Here is a 15766-nt window from a genome sequence, read left to right as displayed (position 1 = left end):
GCTATTTGAGTTTTTGTCTGCAGGAAGAGTGGCAGCTGGAGCCTCTATCACTACAATAGCACTTATCTTCTCTTTCTCATGCCAACTCAGTTGCCTGAATCCATTAGTTGTAGCTGCTCATCCCCATTTTCCCCTGTGGTGGTCAGAAAATCCCTCTTCAAGATCAGTGGAAGAAACAGAAGTCAACACCAGATACTAGAAAGTGTAAGAGGTTTTTCGCCTCTATTTTATCACATGTTTTCTGATAGTGAACTCAGAGTTGTACAGTTTCAGTAGTACCCTCTGGTTCCCAGAAAGGAGGATCAAAAACATCTCATTTCTGATGGTATGTTTCCAGGTTTGTTTTGTCTCTATCTTTACAAATATTCTGGGTCTTCTGTTCTCCATAGAGATGAAAAAGTGATGTAGAAGCACTGGCTATACATATGTGACCTATTTTTGTGTATATGACTAAACTTGGATGTCCGTCTGTGGACTATACAGTAAATGTTCAAAATGGCTTCTTCTTTCTTAATAACTCCCCAAGAAGTAGTGTAGGCTCAGCTCCCTTCTTCTATCTTGTGGGAAGAGCTACAAATTATTGTAAGATTGCAGGGAGGGCAGTATTTATGGTCTGAGAAGAGATTTCTAATCCCAGCTTCCTGCTGAAGAGTTAACTTTCATTTTTAAAATTTTGGACTTGGGACATCCAGCCAGAGGGGAAAGGGGAAGAACACATAAACAGAAACAAGGAGAAGAGGTAAGTACTTTAATAAGAAAAGAACTGGATTTGGATCTGTGTGACATTGATCAAGTTACTTTACCTTCCTGGGCCTTACCAAAATAAAAGAGTTGGACTAAAGGATCTATAAGAGCCTTTTCAGTTCTAAATCTAAGTAGAATCTCAGGACAATTGATCTGATTGTCTCACTTTTATCTATTCCACCCCAACAAAGATATGTGGTCAGGTATCAGTCAGTCAATAAGGATTAAGCATTACCATGTGCCAGACACAGTGCTAAGAAAGGCCCTCCTTGCAAAATAGCATTAACAACACAACCACAGTCCTAAAACAAAGCAAAAACTTGCCCCCAAGGAGTGTGCATTTTAATGGAAGAGAGAACATGCAGAAGTATGTACTGTGCAGATAAGATAACTGGCATTGGGAGCTAAGGAGACCAGGAAAGTCCTTCAAAAGGTGAGATTTGATCTGATTCTTTAAAGGAAGCTTTGGAAACCAAAAGGGTGATGTAAGGAAGCAGAGGAAGGGATGGCCAGCAAAAGGGCAGACAGGAAAGGAGTGACATTCATCCCTTAAATCCTCTTATTTTGTGTTTAAATTAATACTTAGATCCTATTAATGTTCTGTGTAACCCAAGATAGGTGTTAAGATCTTCTATGTCTATTTCTGGTCTTTAGGATTGAATTGAGGAATTTAGCCCTATGATATTAGCAGGCCTATAAATTAGTATAGGCAGGAAGACAGGAGATAGTTTAAGATGACAATAGGTTTTATCATCATGGGTTCAATTCAACAATGCTCATTTGGAGGATCGAATCATATAGTATTTGATGGAATTGTAGTTGTGTATTACCGGAGTTCTTACTCATAAAACCTCATATTGTTTTTTTCCCTCTCATTTTTAAAAATTAAATTAATTTATTTAAAACTTAAATAGATGTATTTAACATATACTGTAACATATTTAACATATATTCTGTTTCTCTAAAGGTGGATACCATCCTTTCCAAGTTCAAGTCTTTCCATTTTTTTTTAAATCCCAAAACTCATCATTTCCTATACCAAAGCAATATTCTAATCTTGTACTATTTAGGTGGTTGAAATTTTAAATAGCCTAAAACAGTATTTTATTTTATTTTATTTTCACACACATATAGATGTTTATTTGGCGCTTTTAACTTTAGGAAACAATGGTAAATATCATAAAACACATATTGACAATGAATCCAAAACAAGAATTATTGCTGATCTTTCTGGTTCCGGTCACCTTTCAATAAGAATAATTTCAATGACCATTAAACTATATTATTAAAGCATGGGACACCTCTGCTTTCCCATCAAATCAGAGCTCTCAAAGGGAAGGCACTTATGCAATAGATAAACCTAAAACAGTATTGATTAACAAAAACCCCATATTGTTAAAGTATCCCAGGCTTTTCTTCTACTTTGGGGCTTTTACCCTTTAGGATCCCTCTACAGATTTCCTTTAATTTCTGAAGAAATTTTAGCCATCTGGAATCTCAATGATAAAGTAATGCCATCCTGTCATTTTGTGGAGGGCATGGTAGCTTGAAGTGGAAGTTATCCCTCAAAATGATAGAGAGCCATGATGCTGCCAACTTCATAGTGCCTAGGACTTCTCTTCAGGGCTGCTGGAGCCTCCTCCAGAGTTCTTTTACAGAATATAGAATCATTTCTCAAAATTAGCTTTGGTGTATTAGTACCCAGGATCTTCACATTTGCTACAGCATGATTCCCAAATTTATTGGAGTGGTAATGCCTTATTTTGTTTGGATTTTTGGCCCATTCCTTCCTAAAAATTCTCTATAGTTTTCACTCTATTGTTAATTTTTTTTTAAGTTTTGAAAATGATTAGAAAAATGTCTTAGCATCCTTTGGGTCAGTGGGAAATGCAAGTAGGTTTTGTAAAGTCATAGTGGACAGTGAATACCTAACTAAACCCTATAGGTAAGGGTTTACACTGATCATGATTAAATAAGGTCAAGGTCATTGGTACATCAGAACTTTGTCATATAATAGATGAATGAGCACCAACAGAAAGATAGAATTATACTAAGAACACGAATATGAACTCCCACTATCTGCTCCAAAGTTATATTGAGTAATTTGGTGCCAAACTAAACTTTGCCACATTCTGCTGTAGCTATAAATAACTTATACTTGTGCCAATCTGCCAAGATCCTATCCCTTTTTCTTTCCTTTTAAGTTCCAGATCTAGTGTAATAAGCTTCTTTCCATTTCCCCAACTTAGAACTTTCATCACTGTCTGGGTTGGGTGGGGAAGAGAATCACATACAAAAAAAACCAAAAACCAAAAACCAAAACAAATGCAAGGTGGAAGATGGCATTGGGACAAGCAGTGGAGCCAGCAACTATCAGATGGGCTGCTTTTAGCTTTTGTGATGAGTGTCAAATGATAAGTAGAGAAGTGGAAGGAGGTGTTGACAGGCAATTTTGCTTTCCTTTCTATAAAGACCACTAATTTTTTTCCCTTTTAGGTAACTTTAATGCTTACTAGCTTCATGCCTATTACAAATTCCCTGTCTTTGCAGCGAGCAGAGGACTAGGTCTGATTGATACCTATATTCTGAATGTCAAAGATATACCCCTCCAAAAGTCTCCTTTCATATTTTGGGATGAATGGGATGACTATTTTAGAATATAAGTTCTAGTATTAAAAAAATTTTTTACATGTATTTTATTTAGAACTTAGACCTCCCCCCCCCCAAAAAAAGGGCATTTTTATATACATATCAGGTCAAAAAGATTGTTTATGAAACTATGAATCTCTATTTCAAAGTACTTTTAAGGTATACAATAAATTCCACATATTACTTTTCAAAACTATCCTTCTTAAGTTTCTTTCTGAACTTCATTTTGATGTCTTCTATGCATTCTAAAAAAGAGTTTTGATGGCCCTCATTTGAGGAAACATTAGTATTGCTAACCATCTTTTACCTTTCTACCCAATTTTAAAGCTGAAATTAAAAAAAAAAAAACTTGTAATAAATAAATGTTGTCAAGCAAAATGAATACATACAGTTACCATAACCAAAAGTGTGCCTCTTTCTGTTTCTTGAGTCCATCACTTTTCTTTTAGGAGGTATGCTTCATCATAGGTCCTTCTAGTATTATTTCTTAATCTGGATTATGCTTAGCTTCTCTCCATAGAAGAAAGCAGTTGGAAGCCTGTTATCTTAGAATCAGAAGCATTGTCAGACTTGCAGGGGACTGATAATTTTTTACTTTCTTTCTCTTTGTTTTTCTGGACTTGAAACCTTGAGTCATGTTTTAAGATTAAGTCTATTGAAATAGGGTGGGGAAAAAAGGTATGATTTCAGATTTAATACAACCCCCAGAAATCATCTTTCTACCGGGTTCTGTAGAGACTGGTGGGCATTAACTTCATCGCAGACAACTTTTGTTACCAAAGTTTTGGAAATTTAACACATCGTCTCTTTGGAATCAGAAAAAAAAAAATAGGTATTTTAAGAATCATTAGAATAATTTGGTACCTCCCTTGAGTCTTATGGAAAGAGAGAGATTAACAGTCCCAGTGGGTTTTGGACTCGATGAAGGTTTCCCTGTTCTGTCTTATTTAAGTGAGTTGTTGGCAGGCAGTTGGGCTTAGAGACAGATACCCAGTGCTCCCAGGGGCCCTACTGAATGGGAGACCTTGGTGGAAACCCCCATTGAGACTGAGGCTCAGCAGGGGGCACTCTTCCCCTGGTTGGTTATTGTGGAAAAGGCTAGTGATATGAGGGGGACAAGGACTGATTAAAGTATCTCCCCTATAGAGATGTAAGACATCATCAGTGAATATATGAGGAGCTGTGGAAAAACTCTAGGTTAAAAGCTATCTTTGATTTAATGGGCAAGTGTCCTTGGAAGGCTCAGAGCAGCTTTGATAACTGATACCAAAAATCCCCTCCCCAGAAAGATCCTTCCTTCCCTAATTTTTGCTGCTATAAACCTGAATTGGATCTCCAATGGAATCCCAACTTTCCCCGTAACTCCCTAGACTGAGCACCCTTCCCTTAATTCAACTGAGACGAGGTTTTACTAAGGAATTAAGAAATATATTGAAAGCAAATAAGGAACAAAAGCATGGAATCCTTTCAGCTTGCAGGAGCCCTCCTGTCACCTTATCCATTTTAACATCGGGGCCCTCAGCAGCCTAACACACTCTGCAGGTGTGTTACCCTAGGTCTTTACCCTAAACTAGTATCTCTTCCTAACCAATCGAGGCGGCTTTAAATGGCTTTGTTAATTGTAGGCTTCAGAGCCAGTGCTCAGAACAGTTTTCTTTCAAGGACTTTTTTTTTTTTTATTCTGTCATTTCTCAATGAGAGCTATCTTCAGGACTCTCTAGTTTGCTTCCTGCATTTACTAACTCTTAGCCCCTTTTAAGCACAGTTAATGCTTGCAATAATTTGGAGTTTGAAAACCAGAATGCTGAAGTTGTCTGGATGATAGCATTACAGTTTTGCTAGATTACTCTGAGCAGACAACCCCTTTCCTCTCTTTGATTCATTTTCCACTTCAAAATGAGGGAGAATAGCACTTAACATCCAGAAATAAGGGATTTTCCCCAATCAGGAAGACAAAGTACTTCCTGTATGAGAATGTTCAGATCTCTTAATTATTGATGTTTATTGCTGGTTTGTGGTACATATGAGTCCTTAAGACTGGGGATGCTGTTGTAAAGAGAAAAGTCAGGGTGAAAATTAAAAGTAGAAATGGAATTGTATATTTTGAAGGAAACAAATAGAAATTAAAAGATTTGGAGCATGGAAAGGAAGAGAAGAACAGAGACTTAGCAGATAAACACTTGAGTAAAAGTAGAGAGAAGTGTAGAAACTGAGAGAACTATCTCATTATGTATTTATGTCTATATGTACTGTCATATATGATAGCTAGGTATGCAATGGATAGTGCATTGGGCTTAGAATCAGGAACACTCATCTTCCTGAGTTCAAATTTGGCATCAGACACTGGGTGACTCTGGCAAATCACTTGTCAGTTTCTTCATCTGTAAAAATGATCCAGAGAAGGGAATGGCAAACCATTGCAATTTTTCTGCCAAGAAAGCCCCAAATGAGGTCACCAAAAATCATATCCGACTGAAAAATACTGAACAACCAGTCCTAGATGCTTTTACATTGAACCAGATACCTACAGGAACTTCGCTGAAACAAGTCTGAAAGCCATTTGTACATAATCAGATTGTGAGAGTGAGGGTTGAATTAACTCACCATGGTTCATAGTCAATAACTTGAGTCCCCAAGTGCTTACCCTGAATTAAAGATGGAGCCGAGCACCTCCAGGCTGATGCAGAGCACTGGTCTGAGTCCCAGTGAAGGGCTCTTCTCTACTCTGACCATCAGTTCATAGAACTATACTCATGGTGTCAGACACTTTCAGCCATTCAGCTCTTGGAAAGGGCAGCCAGGCTGAACAGGCTAAATGGATAAATAAATGGCAATTAATACATCAAAGGAGTATTCTGTCAAGCATGAGGAGTTGTTTCTAACTGGCTGTTTTGGGGACAGCGTAATTTGATCCATGTAAGGTTTGTTTCCCCTTTTCCATTAGCTCAGCATTGATTCTTCTCCCTTGCAGTGGCTTTTGCCATGTGTTGTGCAGAGCTGAAATCGACAGGCCTGGTTTTATTTAGCAGCACCTGCCTGTGGGATGTGCGGTCCTGCTTCCTGCCAGGAGAGCTTTGTTCCTGCCTTTCTAGTGACAGCCCAGATCAGCCTGGCTCCTGGCAAAGTGGATCACTAATTGAACAAAGCCAAAAGGAGAGCTACTTCCACCTTGAGCCACTGGGTGTTTTTTAGGGAGGGCCTTCAGAAATAGTGTTGTATTAATTTCTTGATGTTAAATTAGGGTAAAGCTAAAAATTATTATTTTTCTTAGGAGAAAACTGAAGCTTAAGGAAGATAAGTATTTAATGGATTGTCACAAAGCTAGTAAGAGCCAGAGGCAGGATTTGATTCTGGATCTCTTCCCAACACCTAGTCTAGCAGTCTTTCTACTATGTTGTACTGGAGAAGTTAAATTTAGATTTTAAAAGAGCCAGACTAGACTGTTCTCTGTCCCTACAAGCGACAAAGTACAATTTTTTACCTCCATGTCTTTGCTTATGCCATTCCCTCTACCCATAATTTTCTCTGTGTCTCTTCTTACCTGTTGAGTCCTTCAAAACTCTAAGTGAAGCTTATTAGGAATGAGCTAGTTCCTTCCCTGCCTATCTTAGCTTTCCAACCTACTTCTCCTGTTATATTGTATTTATCATTATTAGTGATTATTCCTTATCTGTCTGCTCACCTTGTAAGCCCTCAGAAAAGCAGTGACCAAACCATATCTAAACATGCTGCCTTTCTCAGTGCTTTGTTTGCTTTGCACACCAGCCACTTAAATGCTTATTGAATTAAAAACTAATCTGTATTGAGGGCTAGAATTTAGTTTATTTTATTTATCAATTTCCATTGCGGAATGCTAATGGTTAGAGCACTGAGCTTGGAATCAGGAAGGCTCATTTTCCTGAGTTCAAATCTAGTTTCAGACATTATTTACCAGCTCTGTGATTCTAGGCTCTTAACCCTATTTTCCTCATCTTCCTCATCTGTAACATGAACTGGAGAAGGTAATAACGGTAAACTACTCTAGGATCTTTTCCAAGAGAACCCCAGATGGGGTCATAAAGAACCAGACACAACTGAACAAGAACAACAGCCCCCTTCCATTAAAATAGCTCAGATAATTTTATAGGGAGAACTCTTTTTTTTCTCTGTTGGGAAGAACATATGTGGAAACTGAGGCACAGAGCAGTGATGTGATTTGTTCAGGGCAGATGCCTAATTCTAGTGTTTGACCACCAAAACACATTCCTTTCTGTCCCACTATGTTAAAAGCTTTAGCCAGGTATGAAATGAAATAAAATAAATGAAATCATCTTGTTTGTGAAGGGAAACAATGGAAATGTCACTAATAGCCATTGAATCCAGGTGGAGAAATGAGGGTTGTTTGACTGTGAAATCCCCGTTCTCCATGCTTTCTCACTGGAAACTATGGAGGAGACTCGTGGGAGCAGATGATTCTTATTCTCAGAATAGCAGCCACAGACGCCAAAGTTTCAGTCAAGTGATTCCTCAGAAGTGCAGGGAATAGAGAAACCCATTGTCGTCAGTTAGACTACAACCCTCTGCATGCTGCTCCCAAAGAAAACCAGCGTATTGAACCCTAATGAATGTTTCATTTTATAGCTTTGGTGAGAGTGCTGGGGAGGGCTCCTTGCTCTCATGTAGTCATCAAGATCAGCATTTCTTTTCCTGAAGAAAAGTGTTGTCATTTTATCCCACCCTTACATAAAGATTTAGTCATATTTGTAGCCTACCCTCTTTATGCTACCCCCACAAAACACAGAAAAGGCATATTCATCAGCCCCCATTATCAACATTCCTGTGGAAAGGGCACATTTACAACAAATGTGCATAATAATACAAGTTCAAATTCTGAAAAACACCAAGAAATATCAAACCATCTCCAGTGACGAGCTAAGATCCACACAGGCACATGCCCCCAGTACCATACTTGTATGTGGGCATAAGCCCAACTCAGCCAGATGTACCACCCAGTCCCAGCAGTTCCCTCTCTGAGGTCCCACCCTTGCCCTTCTTCTGTTCCTAATAAATACTAACATCAGGAATGGGTGGCTGGGCCCACTCCCAGCTCCTCCACATTAGGCCACTGGTACCAACTCCCATGGGTCCTAAAAAGCTCCTCTGAGAAGTATGTGGTTTATTGTTGTGGGGAACTCCAGGGATGGAATCCTCTCCACTGATGCACATGATCAGCAGCTCGTCTCTTACTTGGGGTCTCAGAGAGTTTCCTGTGGCTCTGAGATGTTAGGTGATGTCCTTGTGGTCACATAACTATTCAGTGGGAGTCAGAAGTAGGATCTGAATTCAGGTTTTGCTGGCTCCCAGACTGCCTCTCAAAAATCATAATATTTAACATATTAGGGTTTTCAAGGTACTTTACTTAAAACAAGTTGGTAAGGCAGGCAGTATATTGTTGTCATTCTACAAATGAGAAAACTGAGGCATGGAAACAGTGATTTGCTCAAGATCAAACACTAGTGTCAAAGCCTGTCTGCTTGTCTGCCTCAAAAGACCAAAGCAACTTAGTCTCTCAAAATAAATATGAAAAGAGGACTTTAACTAGTTGTATTTCTCTCATGCATTGTGGCCAGCACACCTAGGTTTTTATAATTCTCCTACATGTCATTATCAAGATGTATTTCCTATAGAGAGAATGCCCTCTACCCTTGTCTTTACAAGGTGGGAGGAGAGATCGTTGGATTTGGAGTCTTGGCATCTGGAGCCAAATCCAGGCTCAGGCATTTACTGTCTCTGTGTTTGAACAAGTTGATTATCCATTCTGAGTTTAATTTTCCCCTGTTGTAAAATAAGGAGGTGGTACCAGGAGATTCTAAAGGTCCCTTTTAGCTCAAATCAATCATCTTTACCTTCTAAGAGGATGAGATAAATAATATTCAGATCTTCACAAAATGTAGGGAAATTTTTTTTTTTTTCTCATTGGAAGGCGATAGGGGTGGGTGGGAAAATAGTCGTGTGCTTAATAAATGGGATTCTGTAGAAAACAAAAGCTAGAAGCAACAATTTTTTATGGAAAAAAAAAAAAGACCCTCATATGGCAGGGTAGTTGGGTTTTAGCTTTTCAAGTGTCTCTAAATTAAGCCTGTAGACTCTTCCCTCTCTCTGTTAGGTTCCTATTGCCTTTTCCTCATTGCGTTTTTCTGTGATCAAATTTGTTGTTTTTGCCTCATTTTAGGATATTTGAGATTGATGATGATACGAGTTCAAGAGAACAAAAGGCCTCCACACCAGATACTGAGCTGGAAACTAGCCTTAGCTACATCTGTAAGGTTAGTTGGGTGGGTCTATTTTACCTGTTCTTCCACACAGTTCCTCCTCTCCCTGCCTGGATATACAAATGCCACATGGTAACCAATTTTTTTTTAATCTTTGAGCCAGTGCCTTTCCCCATCAAGTGGCTTGGGGCTCAGGCTTCTTTCAGTCTTCCTTTCACCTGAATCACATTCAGTATTGCTAAAAGGAATCGGGAGCCAAAACTTTGCCACCAAGTCTCCTAAGAGGGGCACTGTCCTTGCCCTTGGGCGTTCCCGCCATCCCCCTTGCCGCTGATTTTGTCTCTCTAGTTCCTGACATTGTGTATCATGACCCGGCGGAGTGCTTACACGGATGGGGAACTGCTCAGCCTGATGTACCTATTATGCCGAGCCAGTCTGGATAGACAGTTGCGGCTGCTGCCCAGTGCTGACCTTCAGCAGCTCTTGCTCATGTTACTGGAGGACGTTAAAGACTGGTCAGAGAAGGTGGGAACAACAAGCCTCTCCTGCTACCCTGTCTTGGAGGGCTCAGTGCTGCTCCTTTCATTTCATTCTTCCAGTTCTTTCATTCTTGCCCCTGCTCTTCAAAACCCTCTAAACTCTGTTAGTACTTTTTTTGTTCTAGAATTTCTTGACTTAGTACTTTTGTAAGTCCAAGGAGGGCATCTCTTAGGTGAATGAACTTAGGGTTTTAAAAAGAAATTGGGCTCTCTGTCCAAAGCTTTTATCTCATTTTCCACCTCAGTAATCCTGCCTTCATGAGCCTGCTCCCACGTGCTATAGTCTTTAGACTCTGTAGGTTCTTTCCAAAGTAGCTGGCTTGTTTCTCAGTGGGGGCCCTTATGAAGTGGAGGGAGCAGCGTCACTTCTGTGTCCCACCCCAGCCTTGCTGATCCCCGTCTCCTTTTTTGGCAGCTCCCAGAACTCTGCTGCATGTTGAGCTTGGTGTCTGATCACCATCACAACCTGCTGGCTGCAGTGCAGCTTGTCCTGGACGTTACTACCCGTGGCAGGTACATTTTTTCCATCTCTGTTTCCACAGTGAGACACTTCATCTCTGTAGGGTCTGTGTGAAGCTCTTAAGATTGGGGCCAAAGCCTCAAGAGCGTGCTGGAATATGTATCCTTGGTTGTGTCAACATTGTTGTGTGCTTGAGTACATCTGGGGAAGAGGAGTGTGTGTGGACAAGATTAAGTCTAGCATACCTACTGGCCTATGTTCTTCTTCCCTTAAAGATGGAAGGAATACCCATGAAAGAGGTTACTCTTTATTCCCCAAGTCCCTAAGAAATTAAGGGGATATATTCTAGAAACAAAGGAGTTACCCCAAAGAGGATGAGCTGGTGAGCCCATAAATAAACCTAAACTGCTTAACTTGAGTCTATTAGTAAACAATTGCCTAATGCAATTAACTTGTCATCAAGAGGTGCCAAAAAATGAACAGAACAAGTCACCAGATGCAGTTGCCCTGAGCTGCTAGACAATGTTGTTCCTAAGGTGAAAGAAGCCTATTCTAGTCCTACAAATTTAGGTCAAAAGCAAGAGGGGAAAAAAAAAAAAAAAAAAAAAAACAAACAAACAACAACAAAAAAAAAACCAACTTTCCTACATTCTCTGCAAAGGAAAATAAATACCTACTCTCCATTTGAAGGAGCTGGGCTCCAAGAAGCTCTGTCCCCAAGGAGTGAAAGGAACCAGATTTCCTGTTGAAGCAAAGACAGTATTAGACAAGTCTAGACTTTTGAGCTGCCTGCTCAGCACCTGGCTGCTAGCAGGGTCCACATTTGTACAATTGCAAAGGGTGTGGCATCAATACACATTTAATGGCTGAAATAATTAAATTTAATTCAATTCAATAGCCATATTAGATACTAGCTTAAATACTAAGCCATAGTTGTGGGCAATAATGGGGATAAAGGACAAAAATGAAAAAGTCTGTGTCCTTATGGAACATATTTTCTACTGGAGTGATAACACTATGTATTCAGATAAGTAAAGAGGAGAAAATTTGGATAGAGAGAGAGATAACAAAGTGAAGGAGGAAGGGAAGAGGAGGCTGGATCCTGGAAGCTTCTACAGAGGAAGTAACATTCAAGTTGAAGGAAGATAAGGATTCAAGTATGTGGAATTGAATGGAGAATGAATTAAGAGATCAGAGATTTTAGAACTAAGCCTTAGCTGGAATTTAGGAAGTCATTTAGTTCAAACCTTTTATTTTAGAGAGGAAGAAACTGAGACCCTGAATGGTCAAGTGACTTTTTAAATAGGATTATACAGAAACTAAGAACTGAATCATAATTCAAATTTTGAACCCTCTTATTCTATATTCAATCTGTTTTCCACTTTGTCACACACTACAATCTAAATATGATAGAATAGATAGAATAAGCGTATCAGAGCAAAGAGATTTAACATTGAGTTTGGGAACATCCAGCAGTCTAGTTTGACTGGATTGTAGAAATGTGTAAAAAGAAAGTTATATGTAAATTAAGCTGGAAAGATAGGTTAGAGTCAGATTGTGGAGGGTTAAGGAATTAGCCTTGTATTTTCAAGACCAAAGAGAGCTGCTGAAGCTAGAAGGTAGCATGTGCTCAGACCTATGGTTTAGGAAAACTTTTGTTATTCAAATGTGGAAAATGCGAAGAGGAAGATAGAGAAGTCATTCAAGATGGTATTTTGGTGTCCAGGTGGGAAATGTTAAGGAACTGAACTTTGTAGAGGTCATGGGAATATAAAGAAGGGGATGTGCAAGACATTTTAGAGGTAGAGTTAATGGAATTTAACAAAACTGTTTCTATGTAGGAGGTGGAAGAAAGAGAAGAGTCAAGGATGCTTCTGATGCTTTGAACCTGAGTAGGAGAATAGTAGTGCTATCAGCAGAAATAGAGAAGTTGTGAGCAGTGGTGGCTTTAGGGAGGAAAATTATGAATATCTCTTGACATGCTACATTTCGGATGCTCATGGGATATCAGTTTACTACCTGTTGCCTCTATTCATCTTTGTCTTGGTAGAAACAGTGTAACTCAGGAGATTCAATATTGGTCTTGTAGTCAAGAAAAATTGGATTCAAATGTCCCCTCTGATATATATTAACTATGAGAATGATGAATGTTATGGAATATTATTGTTCTATAAGAAACGATCAGCAAGATGATTTTAGAGAGGTCTGGAGAGATTACAAGAATGGGTGCTGAATGAAATGAGCAGAACCAGGAGATCATTGTACATGAGATGATCAATTCTGATGGACGTGGCTCTCTTAAACAATGAGATGATTGAAGCCAGTTCCAATGATGTTGTGATGAATAGAGCCATCTACACCGAGAGAGAGGACTGTCCTGTAGGAGCTGAGTGTGGATCACAACATAACATCCTCACTCTTTTTGTTGTTGTTTGTTTGGATTTAATTTTCTTGCTCATTTCCTTTTTGATCTGATTTTTCTTATGCAGCAAGATTACTGTATAAATATGTTTACATATGTTGGATTTAATGTATATTTTAACATGTATAACATATATTGGATTGCTTGCCATCTAGGGGAGAGGATGGGAAGAAGGAGTGGAAAATTTGGAATATAAGGCTATACAAGGATCAATGTTGAAAAATCAGCCCATATGTTTTGAAAATAAAAAGCTTTAATTAAAAAAAAAATACCTACAAGAATGGGCAAGTTATTTAAGACTTCTGAGCATTAGTTTTCTTGCCTATAAAATGAGAATGATATTTCTAATACCTACTTTACAAGATTGTTATGTGAGGCTCAAATGACAAAACGTATATAAAGTGATTTGTAAACTTTAAAGTCCTATATAAGTGTTTACTATTATTTGTGATGCTCCCCTTCTACACAAAAATCTCTAGGAAGTCCCTATTTGCCAGCAGAGAGAAACCTGCCATCCAAAGCTCCAGTCTACCTATTTAATCTCATTTCCTCTTATTTCCTGTGTTTTAGCCTAACCAGACTAATCACCATCACCCAAATATGCCATGCTATCATTATGGATTTTGAGACTTTGAACATGCATTTCCCTCATTTGCAATGTTTTTTTTCCCTTTCTATCTACCTGTTTATGGTAGTTAAATGGTACCAACCACTGGACCTGGACTCAGGAAGACTTGAGTTCAAATCCATCCTCAGATTCTTGCTAGCTGTGGGATCCTGGGAAAGTCACGTAAGCCCATTTGCCCCAATTTCCTCATCTATAAAATAAGCAGAAAAGCTTCTATAAAGCAGCAAAGCATCTATAAAATAAGCAGAAAAGATACCCTAGTATCTTTGCCAAGAAAATTCTAAATGGGGACACAAAGAGTTAGATAAGATTGAATAACATCTAACTATCCTATTTCAGTTTATCCTGGTTGTATCTTATTTGTACAAACGTTTTTGCAAATTGTCCTCTCCATTAGACTATAAGCTTCTTGAAAGTAGGGGCTTTTTTTGCCTCTTTATATATCTCCAGCACTTAACACAGTGTCTGCCTGGTTAATAATGCTTGTCGACAGCATATTTTTAGGGCTCCAATCCTACCTCACTAAGACTTTTCTGACTATTCCAACCTTAAATTGACTTCCCCCATCTTTGTGCTATTTTTTTGTAGCGTTATTTTGGCACAATTCTATACTGTATTTCATTGTTACTGTTTCATGTGTCTATAGTGTTTCCTCAACTTAAAATCTTCTGTAGGATAGGAAGACTTTGTTTTTCTTTCATTGTCATCCTAAAACATAATATATTCTTAGAGCACAAAAAAGTATTACTTTGCCTTTTTTAGGGATCTTTGAATATGTGCTTCCAGCCAGCTTCAATCATATATTCTGTTTGAGAGCCTCTTGAACACTCCAGGGATTTATGTCCAGTTCCACTATTATTGTGTGACCTCTAGCCATGTGCTATATGCTATATGAGCTTTCCTCTTAGAAACAGGGAAAAAGAATAACACTTTTTAGACCTGTAAAGATGATGAGAACTGTTATAGTAGCAAAGAGAAAGACAAGAGACAAAGGGAGATGGGGTGGTAGAGAGAGACAGAGTCAGAGAGGGCTAATCCCTAGGATGGGTTTTTAAATGACCAAGTGAGCTGCTATTCTTTTAATTAGCAGATTCTGAGATATTCACCACATCCTCTACAACTCTCATCTATGTCTCCTTCTCACCACTCAAACAGCCACCATCCTAGCTTGTCCCCGCATCCCCTTTCACCTGGGCTATAACAACAGAGATGCAGGGCTTGGAATCAGGGTCTCCTGAGTTCAGATGCAGCCTCAGGTACTCACTAGCTATGTGATCCTGACAAAGTCACCTAATCTTTGTATACGTCTGTGTTTTTTTATTTTCCAACTATAAAATGGACAATAGCAGCACCTACCTCCTGAGGTTACTGAGAAAATCAACTGAATTAATATCTCCAGCACATAGTAGACACTATATAAATGCTCACTTCCTTCCCTTCTCCCCAACAGCCTCCAAAATTGTTCCCTCCCCTCTCCTATCCCTCCTTCACCCAACTGCCAAATTGATTTTTACTAACAGGCCTATCTTATCACATCACTCTCCTTCTCAGTAAACTCTGGTGGCTTCCATCTATCTCGAGCACCAAATATAAACTCCCCTATAATATTTAGAACTTTTCACAATCTAGTTCCACTACCTTGCTGGCCTTCCAGCTAGCCCACTGGCTGAGCTCCATAGATAACACTCTTGTCCTCTCCCTGGAAGGCACTCCCTCCTCCTTGCTGTCTATCTTTCAGGATCCTAGGTATCCTTAAAAGCTCACTTCAAATGTTACTTTCTTCATGGGGCTTTCCTGATCCCTTGAGCTATTCGTGTCTTTCCCCCAAATTACCTTGAAGTGTGTGTGTGTGTGTGTGTGTGTGTAAACACATGCACACACATATGTGTGGTTTATATATGGTTCTATATGATTTACATGTGTATATACTATGGTTTTTATATAGATATAAATTGTATATAAACCACATATATGGTTTATATATGTATACGTGTGTGAGTTATGTGTGTATATAGCATTTGTATGTATATATATATATATATATATATATATATATGTGGTTTATATATGTTA

The 15766-nt window shown here is 38.9% G+C and overlaps 1 protein-coding gene across 3 annotated transcripts in view; it reads left to right on the top strand.

The window, feature by feature from the left end:
- The window catches only part of FAM178B (family with sequence similarity 178 member B), a 171026-nt gene that overhangs the window by 109389 nt on the left and 45871 nt on the right, over positions 1–15766 (top strand). For all 3 annotated transcript variants that reach the window (XM_031951489.1, XM_031951490.1, XM_031951491.1), the window contains exons 11-13: positions 9605–9698; positions 9993–10169; positions 10599–10696. In XM_031951489.1, coding sequence (XP_031807349.1) covers positions 9605–9698; positions 9993–10169; positions 10599–10696 — 369 coding nt within the window. The remainder of the gene's footprint in view (positions 1–9604; positions 9699–9992; positions 10170–10598; positions 10697–15766) is intronic.

Source organism: Sarcophilus harrisii, chromosome 2 (genome assembly GCF_902635505.1).
Source record: "Sarcophilus harrisii chromosome 2, mSarHar1.11, whole genome shotgun sequence".
Lineage (NCBI taxonomy): Eukaryota > Metazoa > Chordata > Mammalia > Dasyuromorphia > Dasyuridae > Sarcophilus > Sarcophilus harrisii.
This window is presented reverse-complemented; position numbering and strand designations above follow the sequence as displayed.